We start from the raw sequence: 12,087 nt of genomic DNA, 5'->3' as shown, positions 1-12,087 counted from the left end.
GACCCAGCTCTCCATACCATCCTCGATCTGTCAGTGGATCACCAGCTTCCTGACGGACCGGCAGCAGCGAGTGAGACTGGGGAAACACACATCCAAGACACTCACAATCAGCACTGGTGCTCCCCAAGGGTGCGTTCTCTCCCCACTGCTCTTCTCCCTGTACACTAATGACTGCACTTCTAAAGACCCCACTGTCAAGCTCCTGAAATTTGCAGACGACACCACTGTCATCGGTCTCATCCGAAACGGTGACGAGTCTGCTTACAGACTGGAGGTTGAACAGCTGGCTACCTGGTGCAGTTATAACAACCTTGAGCTGAACACGCTCAAAACAGTGGAGATGATCGTGGACTTCAGGAGGAACAGCTCAGCACTCCTCCCACTCACCATCATGAACAGCACTGTGGAAGCAGTGGAGTCATTCAGGTTCCTGGGCACTATCATCTCTCAGGACCTGAAGTGGGACAATCACATTGACTCCACTGTGAAAAAGGCCCAGCAGAGACTGTACTTCCTTCGCCAGCTGAGGAAGTTCAACCTGCCACAGGATCTGCTGATTCAGTTCTACTCAGCCGTCATTGAGTCTGTCTTGTGCGCTTCCATCACTGTCTGGTTTGGTTCAGCTACCAAATCAGACATCAGGAGACTACAACGGACAGTCCGGACTGCGGAGAGGATTATTGGATTATTATATTATAGGATTATTATAGTTTCATGTTGTATTTGTATATGTCCACTGGAAGCCTCAGTACCAAAACAAATTCCTTGTGTGTGCAAGCACACTTGGCAATAAAGCTCTTTCTGATTCTGATTCTGATTCATTACATGCAAGGTGTATTACATTTTCAAGCCTGCTATAATTATGACTATATGGCTTACAGCTTATGAAAACTTCACATTTATTCTAATTTTGAATTTGATTTTCATAGCTGAAATATCTCACTTTGCATTTAAGTTGAATTACTGAAATAAAGTTTTGCATGTTATTCTAATTTTCAAGTTTCACCTGTAAACAGAAGGTTATAACAGAATAAATTAAAACCAAAGCATGATTTAGAAGTAATCATTTTTATTTACAAAAAAAAAGTGTTACACAGCAAAAACAATGTACAACAGGTGTATACAGCCTAAAAAAGTGCATTACAGCACCTGAAGGTTATTTTTCCCTTACCAAAAAAAAAAAAAAAAAAACACTTTATGGTGTGTAGCCAGTGATAGTGCAGTTTCCTACACTGTAGTCAAAAACTTCATTAGGCATGTACGTGCATCAAGACCCTCGGCCTCTACAGTGGATGACAGTGCCCCGTCAGGCTGGTTGAATGTACCCGTAGTCCATTCTTCTCTGAACTCATCACCATTCATTTCACAGAGGTTATGCAGAACACAACATGCGATCACCAGGGATTTGACCTTGTGTGTATTGCAGTCATTTCGTTTTAGCAAACACCTCCATCTGCCCTTTAGTCTGCCAAAAGCATTCTCAACCACCACCCTGGCTCTGCTTGTTTTATGGTTGTACACAAGTTGTTGGGGTGTCAGTCGTCCGTTGTCGGTGAAAGGTTTCATCAGCCAGCTCTTCAAAGGATAGGCTGCATCACCAAGGACATTGTACCCCACATCATGTCCACAAATGTTCTTGGTTACATCAGGTAGTAACAAACCCCGATCCACTAGGTCCCACAATCCTGACAAACGTAGCACTCTGGCATCATGCAGGCTCCCTGGCGCTCCTAAAAAAACGTTCCAAAAGAGGCCTCTTCCGTCCACAACAGCTTGTAGGATGATCGAATGCCAGCCCTTTCGGTTGAAGTACTCTGTGTGGTACTCCTCTGGTCCAAGAATGGGGATGTGTGATCCATCAATTGCACCTACACACTGTGGCAAACCCCATCTGCACTCAAAATACGTCGCCATTTCTTTCAACTTTTCACTGTTTGGTAACTGGATAACTTCTTGCATGAGTACCTTCTCAACAGATGAGCAGAAATCGAGAACACATTGACACACAGTAGCAACTCCAACTCCAAATAAATGAGAGATGCTTCTATACTCAGAGTTGGTCGCAAGTTTCCACAGTGCAATGGCGATTCTTTTTTGAATGGGTACACAATGTCGGTAGTTTGTGTCATGTCTCTCCAGTTGGGGTTGCAATCGACGACAGAGGTACAGAAAAGTATCCTTAGACATCCGGAAATTCTTTATCCACTGTGCTTCGGTGAAAGTTGGAACCACGCTGTCCCACCATTCTGTTGTTCTAGTGTGCATCCAAACCGATCGCGAAACACGACGCATTCGATAGTACTCCCATATCTAAAACACACAAAAATTGCAAAAAATAAGTTGATGTAATCGATAATAACATTATTCACAACTCTTGTTAATTTTGGTGGATTAATTTCTTACCAATCTTGTTCTTTCTGCCCGATGGCGCGCGTTCGTCCCATCCATCTCACGGTCAATGTCCACTATAACTGATAACAAACGTTGTCTACTTTTATATCTAGCATTACGAGCTTTCTGAATACGCTTTAGTGTTAATGCTCGTCTCTTTTCTGACGTTTTGTTAATTACCTCGTTAGTAAACCAATAGATCGCACACAAAAGCAGCACAGCTTGAATATCCTCCATACTCAAAACAAACGCGTCGCGCAGACTGGGAGGGAGAAGCAGTCGCACGCAGTTCAACGTCACCAGACTAATTTACATAATCTTCCCGGTACTTTAGAACGCGGTGTAAACGCAGTAGGCAACCGGTCTGGGGCAAAAAAAAGTTCCTATGAAAAAAGTTCCTGGGACAAATAGTTCCTTGTAATTGCGGTGGAAACGCGGCTTTAGAGGCTTTTGCATCTGAACTCTTCATATATATAATAAAATGACATTGCATAACCCATAGAGATCGCACTGTCCGAGAGTTTGGGAATATTCACACATAACATATATGTATATGTATATACACATAAAACATGATATCCGAGTTTTAAAATCAAACATTTTAAAAGAGAACAATACATTTGTTTACAAATGTGTTACAGTTGTTACAGTTGTTTAAACCAATCAACATTAAGCTGTGTCGTCAGCAAGTCTTTTCCCATCATGCTTTTGATCAGCGCAGTCGGTGGAGAGCATAGGTGGAGAGCAACTGCGCGCGACTGCAGAATCCGACACGTGCGCCTTGCGCTCGCGAGAGCTTTTTGACACACGTCAGCATGACATCAGAGCAAGGCGGACCGCACTCGGACACATTTCTAACCAGCATGCATTGCGCGCTGATCACCGGTGATCGGTTCTGCGCAGATTTTGCTCATCTCAAACAAGCCAAGAGACCCACCCTGATCGAATTCACAGCTGCTGTACTGACGAGAATAGGCTTGTGCAAGGCGCACGTGTCGGATTCTGCAGTCGCGTGCAGTTGCTCTCCACCGACTGCGCCGATCAAAAACATGATGGGAAACGACTTGCTGACGACACAGCTTAATGTTGATTGGTTTAAACAACCGTGATGTATTGTTCTCTTTTAAAATGTTTGATTTTAAAACTCGGATATCATGTTTTATGTGTATATACATATACATATATGTTATGTGTGAATATTCCCAAACTCCCAAAAAAGGGGACTTGACTTAAGTTAGTCTATGCCTAACCCAGGAAACATGGGACATTTTGTCATGAGTTTATTATTTGTCATATAAATCTGGGGAACAAATAGGACCCCTGAATTACACATCTCATGACTTTGACTTAAATGAAACAACAACAACAACAAAACAACAACACTATTCTGCAATTTAACAATTATATTTTTTATATGTTATATAATATAACATTTATATATTCAGTTAGGCTATAGTCATTAATAGGACAAATAGTGGAGTTTTATATTCAAAAATGAACCAGTGTTTGTGGATGAATAATAACCCTATAAGGGAACACATTGTTTCATTCATGTCCATTGTTTCATTTGTATATGATTCAGTGTTTCTAACAAATAACTTGATTTATGGATTTTTGACTCCCTAATAACACAAAAATAAATGCACATTTATCATCACCTACTGGCGTAGAAATTGAGTCAAAGCTTTATTGGCATGATTTTTCACAACAAAAAAATGGTACTAAGTATTAAAACAGAGACAATACAGAACATTAAATGTGAAAAGAGATAAATTATATAACAATAAATATAGGCCAAGTGATAAAAAGCAGTTGCAGACTCTCTGCCTCAATACAATGTGCAACACATTACATTACTTTTTCTGGACATCTCACGATTTCGGGCCACATGATTCTGAAGTGGATTTAGTGTGCTCTGAGGTTTTGCGTTTTTTAGACCTGAGACAGTCTTGCACACATACTTAATGTCTCCCCTTTATTTCAACAATCTTTCCATGCTGGGGAACGGCAAACCAGCATCCCATGGTCCCAGCGTGCAAAACATGACCTGCAATGCTGGATTGGGACTCAACTTTTAAAATTTCTACACTACAGAAATGTCAGTAAACATTCTGGGACTTCTTATTTAAAGTCACCAATTAAATCAAAATGAACCATTCTTATTTTTTTTTTACGGAATTGTTAGTGATGATGATTATGATTTATCAGTATAGCCACCTTATTATTATTATGAAATTCAGCAATTAGGCTAACAAACAACAAGGATTTAATTAATTCCTGATAGACGAAATTATTATAGGCTAAATTTTCTTCTCAACTGAGAAGCTGTTTCACTTGGATATGTCACAGCAGGGAAGAAAAGATTAACTCAATATCTGTTCCATGCCAACATTATTTTTTAAGTGTTTTGTTTTGATTTATTTACTGTATAATGGCTACTTGATTTGGGTTTATTTAGTCATGTAATCAACTTGGCACCACAAATTATAAATGATGTCCTCTGTTACATAGGAACTACTGAACATAATATACATTAAGAAGTGCATAGAGTGTTACCCCTGTCAGAGCTTGGTTTCGCCGATTGAACATGCATCGGATTTAATGTCCGAGAAGAGACGTGCAGTTATCTGGTGACCGTCGGCTTTGGTCTGCGTTTTTGCGCATGTGCACACATTGTATCCGGAAGTTTTGAACCTTAACTGGTCTCTGAAATTTACTGTGTAGGCTATAATCACGCGGTGTTTCTGTTCAACTAATGATCGACGCCAAGTTTGTGTTCAGATTTAATGGTGTTTTTTTATTCTAAAATAAAACTATTATTACAATACGTTGATAGTCGCGAATAGGTCAAATGTGGGTCATTTTAGGTCGGCCATAAACCCACGAAACGCTTCAGCGCCGCGTTGACGATTTTTACGTACACCACAGCGCGATCTCGTGCTGCCATGACACCTGCTGAAGCAGCGCCGAAGAAGAAACACGTTCGGTTTGCCAGGATGGAAGAGGACATTGACCATGACGAGCAGGAGGAGGACACGCTTTTCGACAAGCGTAAAGACATTAAGGAGGGGCTGAAAAGTGCGCTGAAGGGGGCTAAAGGGGTCCTGAACCCAGACTCCGACCAGGTTGATGTAATTCGAACAGGACGGAGCCAGAGCAATACTGGGACATGCTGGCGATGGCTGGTCAGCCTTTCGCTTTGCGCTTCGTTTCTCGGACTGGTGGGTCTGTTATGTTCAGCTTGCATGTGGGAAATAGAAAACGATCAAATGAACACATAAGGCTTTTCACCCTGTGGTTTTAATTTCCTATCTCCTGTTATTTTATGTCTTTATGTGTCCTGTGGCTGTTTAAAAAAACAACTGAATGAAAAAAAATAACTGGAAATAGATTTCAAATCATTGTTACAGTAATTTCCTGTTCGTCTACAGTATTGTCATGAAACAGGATAATTTTCATAAGGGAAAATGTCTGACAAGTATTATATGACTTGCAGTGGTTAATCTGGGCCTGGGTACAAGTTCAGATTAATATTTTGATATTTTGACAGATTATACTATTTGGTTACCATATTCTTGTGCAATGGAGTATATTACACAGTATGTACAAGGTACCTGATTACCATGGTTTAGAATTGTACTCAGGTGTAGTTTAGTAAAGCAATTACTACACATCCCAGAATATTGGAGTGGCTATACAGTAGAAAAATATTTCCTGTTGCACATTTAAATGTCAATAACTAACTTATGCAATTATTATAAATCTTGACTCCTAAGCCGTCATAGTTTTTAAACGTATTGTATGCATTCACATAAAGTAAATTTTATTTTTTAAATACCTTATTTTTTTTACCAATACAATATCTTAGTATTGTTTGACATACCATGAAAATACTGGTATGTGAATATAAAATTACCATTTTAAGTCATTACTGTACCTCTATAAGATAACAATCCATTTTATGTGCACATGTTGGAATGTGCTGCACATAAATTATCTTCTATATTTTTATATACCTGCATTTGTTTATATGGTATATTTATAGGGAATGGCCATCGCTGTATTGGGCCCAACCTTTGAAGACCTGGCTATCAATGTCAACAAGAACATGAGTTCCTTATCCTATATATTTGTGAGTCGTGCATCAGGATACATTGGAGGCTCCCTTATAGGAGGGATCCTTTTTGACTGTGTGAATCCCTATCTACTTTCTGGTAAGGCCCATGAACTCCACAGAGAAAAGGACAATGTGTTAAATGAAAGAAGCTTTTTAATATTTAACTTTAGTAAATGATTTACTTATAAAAATGTGTTTTTAATTATTATTGGAGTTGGTCTAACAGTTAAATATATGGACTCAGGGTAATAACCTGATGAAGCTAATGTGTTTAGATTTGAGTAACCTTTGATAGGTTGCAGTGATCTGACACAAAGATTTTTAGAGCAGAACTATTTATTTAAATGATGCAAGAGAAGGGAAAGCACAAAAAGGGAAAAATAAGAGGAAGGCTACAGAAAAGTGAGCTAAATTGCCCAAAATAATTCCCTGTCACTCTGCTACCACCTATCACGCATGAGTTCAATGATAGTTGGTTGGACCATGTCTCATGGTGTATGTTTTGTGGTAGGACCCCACAGAGTTGCATATTAATTTGACTGAAATGTTTTTGAAAAGTCATGGCAGTTAAAGGACATTTGTCAGTTGTACACTGGAGTATGTTCTCCCCTTTATTTTGTATTTAATTATATTTTTTGTGGAAATGTGATATTATGATTCCATTGGTGATTCATTGCTCACGGTTGGTTATTGTCTGCAGGCTTCTCAATGTTAATCACAGCGTTTGGGATGTCTGGCACTCCCTTCTGTAAAAAGGCTTGGCTGCTCACTGTTCTGATGTCCAGTGTGGGGGTTTCAATGGGAATTTTAGATACAGGTAAGCACGCTCCTGGTGTAGACAGTGTTATAGTATATAATACCAGCATTAAGCAATTAACAATGTAATTTTAGGTGACGCTCAATATAAAAAACAGGGTTCGTACAAGGTCCTTAAAATGTTTGAAGTACTTGAATTAGACTTTTAGAAATTTAAGTCCTGGAAAACAGCCATATTTATGAAAAGGTATTTGAAGAGTGCTTGAATTATTGAAAGACAATATATGTGAAATTAGTGTTTAATTATATTGGTAAAGCAATCTTTTCACACAAAATGAACACTGCAGCCCATCTGATATAGATATAGAGCCATTTCGCATGGCTATGAGTGCGATATTTCTCTTAAATATCCAAGTATATGATACAGCTTTAATTTTTTAGGTCAATCATATATTCATGGGAAAAAAATCAGTTTGAATAAGGGAAACGATATCTTTGTCATAGAATCCTTTCAATGGTTAAAGTGACCACAGTCATCGCATCTGCTGCACTTTATTTGTACCATTTTGTTTTATTGGTTTATTTTTGTTAATCTATTTACCTTTTTTAGAATTTGAAAGATAATAAAGATATTGTTTGATAAGTGAGATCTCTGACTGAAGTCCCTGAAAACCAAAAAAGTAGTGCTTGAAAAGTCCTTGAATTTCATTTTACAGTATCTGCACGAACCCTGAACAGTCCTGTATAGCTTCTACTGTAACTCTTTGAGTTTTGGTTGTCAACAGGTGGTAATGTTCTCATACTGAACACATGGGAAGAGCAGGCCGGGCCTCATCTGCAGGCTCTGCACTTTAGCTTTGCTGCTGGAGCTTTTGCCTCCCCGATCATAGCCAAGCTGCTCTTTGGCCACCGTTCCCACAATGACTCGATTAACATCCCTCTGGCGTCAGAATTGTTCCAGCAAAAGAGCATTCCTTTACCATCCATGTGGGCCTACGTCGTGATTGGTGCTTTTGTTTTACTTGTGTCACTCTTATTTTTTATCCTGTACTGCTGCAGTTCCCCCAACTCAAACAGGGCAAAGACACCCTCAGGGAAGCAGCTGTTCTCCAAACGTCACAACATACTAATATTCCTGCTGTCCGTGTTCTTCTTCTTCTATGTTGGAAGCGAGGTGGCGTACGGTTCCTTTATATTTACCTATAGCAAGGACTATGTTCATATGGAATTGGCTCATGCAGCAGGACTGAACTCACTGTTCTGGGGAACGTTTGCAGCTGGTCGTGGTCTAGCCATATTCTTTGCAACTTGCCTGCGCCCAGTCACCCTGATCATGATGAGTCTAGTGGGCACCACAGTTTCCTCACTCCTGCTGTGTCTTTTTAACAAAAATGTCCCAATACTCTGGACCTGCACTGGTCTGTATGGTGTCTCCATGTCTACCACCTTTCCCAGTGGGATTGCATGGGTTGAGCAGTACACGACTGTGACGGGCCGCTCAGCTTCAGTGTTTGTGGTGGGTGCAGCTCTTGGAGAAATGGTTTTGCCAGCTCTGTTGGGCTTCTTACTGGGGAAGGTGCAGAATCAGCCGTTGCTGATGTACCTGGCACTTTGCACATCCACCTTCACTTCTATCCTGTTCCCGGTCTTGTACAAACTAGCGTCCCCAGGAGGGGACAGCACCTTACGGAAAACATCAGGGAGACGCACCAAGGATGCGGATGACAGCGAGTACCGCCAAGCACTGCTGGAAAACGTGGAGGAAGAGGAGCAAGAAAATGAAAGCGAAGCTGACCAGTGGAATGATGCAGACTTTGAGGTGATAGAGATGGATGATGCCAGGCTGTTGAGCTCTCCTTCCAAAGCCACAGTGCCACCTGATGTTGCAGCTAGTGCGCTTGCTGCCCACTCAGCGGCCACTCCATTTTCAGCACCCTCAAAAGACACCACAACCCTGGCCCAACCTCTGTCTAACACTCCATCTTTTTCCACAGACTCTCCCAGACGCAAACTCTTATTGTCCCTTAACAGGGAGAAGAAAGACTATTAGATTGCACTGCGTCAAAGAACTCTGAGAAGCTAAATCCTGCACTTTTTTTCTTTGGTGAAAAGATCACACTAGCCAGTTGATTTGCACTTTTTAAATGCCAGTTGCATGTTTGACGTTCCTTATGGCAACACCAAACCTTTTCCGATTCACCACTGTACAGGATTATCTGATAGAAGTTCAATTGGCATTTAAGACATTAACTGAGAATTGTCCCGTCAATCAGCCTTATTATTGGACACCAATGTATATTAAGATATTGGGACTTCTATATCTCTCATTTGTTGATTGATTTACCTCGAATCGAAGGTTTTGTAAATTGTAACCAGCACAATACACTAGTCTTAAGAACTGTGGAAAGATAAATACTTTTTTCGTGTTGTATGGTTAGATTGGATGTATAAAAAGTTTAATTAATAGTAATATTTTGATGAAGTATTTTTTGAAAGTCCTCCTTTTATGTTAACAAATTATTTCTATTCAATCATATGGATTGCTTGGTAATTACTAAATATTAGCACATTATGGCTTAAATTGTGTGAATCTAAGCCCCCCCTCCCCCTCAGAATGCTGATACTAACCAGACTTGATGGATACAATTACATTTATCATTTGTCACTTTAATGCATGTAAATTGTTTTTGTCCTAACTACAAGTGATGGGACCGTTTCCATTGCCAGAACTGGGTAGCCCTGTTCATCTTGACACCTCATTTGTTCGAAGTCCCACTCAACTTGATTGTATAAACATCATATATCTTCTATAGTGGGTGTATCATACAGCAGTTTTGCTTTCAGTGTAGACAGACAAGTTACTTCTGGTTTGGACACCGCATGTGTTTACAGACCATAACTGCAAGTTGTCATTATACTTATGCACTTTTTTGGTGTGCAATTTGACAATTTTGCATCAACAAATCAAATCTAATATTTGTATTTCTTAGAAATGAATTGATCTGTATTACATTTTTATTGCTCTGTTAATAACCAATATGTGGAAGAAATCCTGCACTGCATAAATATTTGACTTATTTGTGAATTACAGTAGTGATGTAAAAACCAAAGGACCCATTTCATTAGAAACAAGCATTTGTTAAATACATCAACTTTTATTATATCAATATTAAATCTCCACCCACAAATGTCCCTTAAAAACAAAGCACCTTAAGTTTTTACAAGTTTACAAAAACAGGTTACAGAGCTCTGAAAGCTCTTGAGTTTTTACATAGGTAGGTAACAATGTCTGGTTTAGAATAGAGAAAGCATTAGAAAAGTTTTTTAAAAGGGCAAAAAAGAGAGTACAATTGTGCACACAGACAATTTAAATTATCAAACATATTGCCGAAGTCCAAGTTAAGGCTGATACTGACTTGCTTTTCCTCAGACTTGCCTCTGTAGAGAATGGACAGGCATAAAAAAAACTCCAATATTTTAGTTTTTTTTTTTTTGCAGTCAAATTGCAGTCAAATCATTGCTCCACAAGAATTACAGCCAGTACTGAAACTCCTTGATTTACAAATTGCTACAGTATGAGGTTCAGTTTAGAGAGGATTATGCTGTAAATGTTTGGACTGTCAATCTGCAGAAAAGTACCAAATTAATTAACACTCTGACAACAACTATGAAGCAAATTCAAACACAGTGCATCAAATTCGTCATCCTCTTTTTTGTATTTAAAGCCTCTTCAGTCCCCCTACACTGCAGTACCAGTCAAAACAGTAAGGTCACGTAGGGAAAAAGAGCACCGTTGCAAACTATGACACATAGAAATTGTGCTGAATGGCACAGTGTTAATAGCACCAGAGTAAAATGAAAGAGGACTCTCAGAACTGCTCCAGTAGCTGGCGAAGGTATGGTCCTCGGGAAAGATGCCGACTGACACGAGACAACTTGTAGAGTATAGGGCAGTCCAATGAGACACATGGCACCTGACGCTCTGCATTGCCACTGCAACTTCTACATACCTGTCAATCAAATCACAACAGAAAGAACAAAAGATTGATATATGACAAACATGAAGCATGTGACCAGAGTCTCACATAGCCAGACTTTTGACCAAATCTGATCCTCATTGAAGCTTAAAGAGATAGTTCACCCAAAAATGAAAATTAGCCCATGATTTACTCACCCTCAAGTCATCCTAGGTGTATATGGCATTCTTCTTTCAGATGAATACAATCAGAGTTATATTAAAAAAATTCCTGGCTGTCATATAATGTCATATACACCTAGGATGGCCTGAGGGTGAGTAAATCATGGGATAATTTTCATTTTTGGGTGAACAATCCCTTTAAGGCCCTTTCATACATCAAATGTGTTGCAAAAAAGTGGTCTTTCACACCAAAAGCTAAAAAAAGAGTCAGGCTGAAGGAAATGGCATGCTTGTTCAGAGGGTGCAACACAAACACCTTTCTCTGCTGCAACTGCCATTCCAGGTCTCACAACAAAAGGACATGACCGTTCAGCTCTGTCAATTCACCAATACAAATAAATAAAAGACATGATGTTTAACTGAAGTCATTTGCATGGTTCAATTTGATCACTGAAGGTCAGCAGACACTTCCTGGTAAATAAAGTGAGAGTAAATGATTCATCTACATTTTTAAAATTGTACATATATATTGAAATATTTCAGTTTTAAATAGTATTCTGTTTTTGTATTAGCCTGTTCGTTTTTATTCATTTTGAAGAATACGGAATGTGTTTTTGTGTTGCAGAAATCAACATCTGTCTGGTTTCACATACAGTACGGCACACCAAATTAATCATTTCACAAG

General features: G+C 39.4%; 3 protein-coding genes across 3 annotated transcripts in view; 1 reads left to right on the top strand and 2 right to left on the bottom strand.

The window, feature by feature from the left end:
* Positions 1 to 5,146, bottom strand: part of LOC143728897 (RAC-alpha serine/threonine-protein kinase) — a 145,870-nt gene extending 140,724 nt beyond the window's left edge. Inside the window, exon 1 of the mRNA XM_077219801.1 lies at positions 4,948 to 5,146. The gene's annotated coding sequence lies outside the window, so the exon portion shown is untranslated. The remainder of the gene's footprint in view (positions 1 to 4,947) is intronic.
* A 122-nt stretch (positions 5,147 to 5,268) lies between these two features.
* slc60a2b (solute carrier family 60 member 2b) lies at positions 5,269 to 11,826 on the top strand. Its single transcript, XM_077219799.1, has 4 exons — positions 5,269 to 5,612; positions 6,437 to 6,605; positions 7,209 to 7,325; positions 8,050 to 11,826. Exons 1-4 carry the CDS (start codon positions 5,337 to 5,339, stop codon positions 9,312 to 9,314), a joined length of 1,827 nt encoding a protein of 608 aa, XP_077075914.1. The 5' UTR covers positions 5,269 to 5,336; the 3' UTR covers positions 9,315 to 11,826.
* The window catches only part of rev3l (REV3 like, DNA directed polymerase zeta catalytic subunit), a 197,805-nt gene continuing 196,117 nt past the window's right edge, over positions 10,400 to 12,087 (bottom strand). Inside the window, exon 32 of the mRNA XM_077219798.1 lies at positions 10,400 to 11,274. Within this exon, the coding sequence (XP_077075913.1) occupies positions 11,134 to 11,274 (141 nt within the window). The 3' untranslated portion in view covers positions 10,400 to 11,133. The remainder of the gene's footprint in view (positions 11,275 to 12,087) is intronic.

Source organism: Siphateles boraxobius, unplaced genomic scaffold (genome assembly GCF_051911475.1).
Source record: "Siphateles boraxobius isolate OS27281-9 unplaced genomic scaffold, OSU_SipBor_1 8, whole genome shotgun sequence".
Lineage (NCBI taxonomy): Eukaryota > Metazoa > Chordata > Actinopteri > Cypriniformes > Leuciscidae > Siphateles > Siphateles boraxobius.
This window is presented reverse-complemented; position numbering and strand designations above follow the sequence as displayed.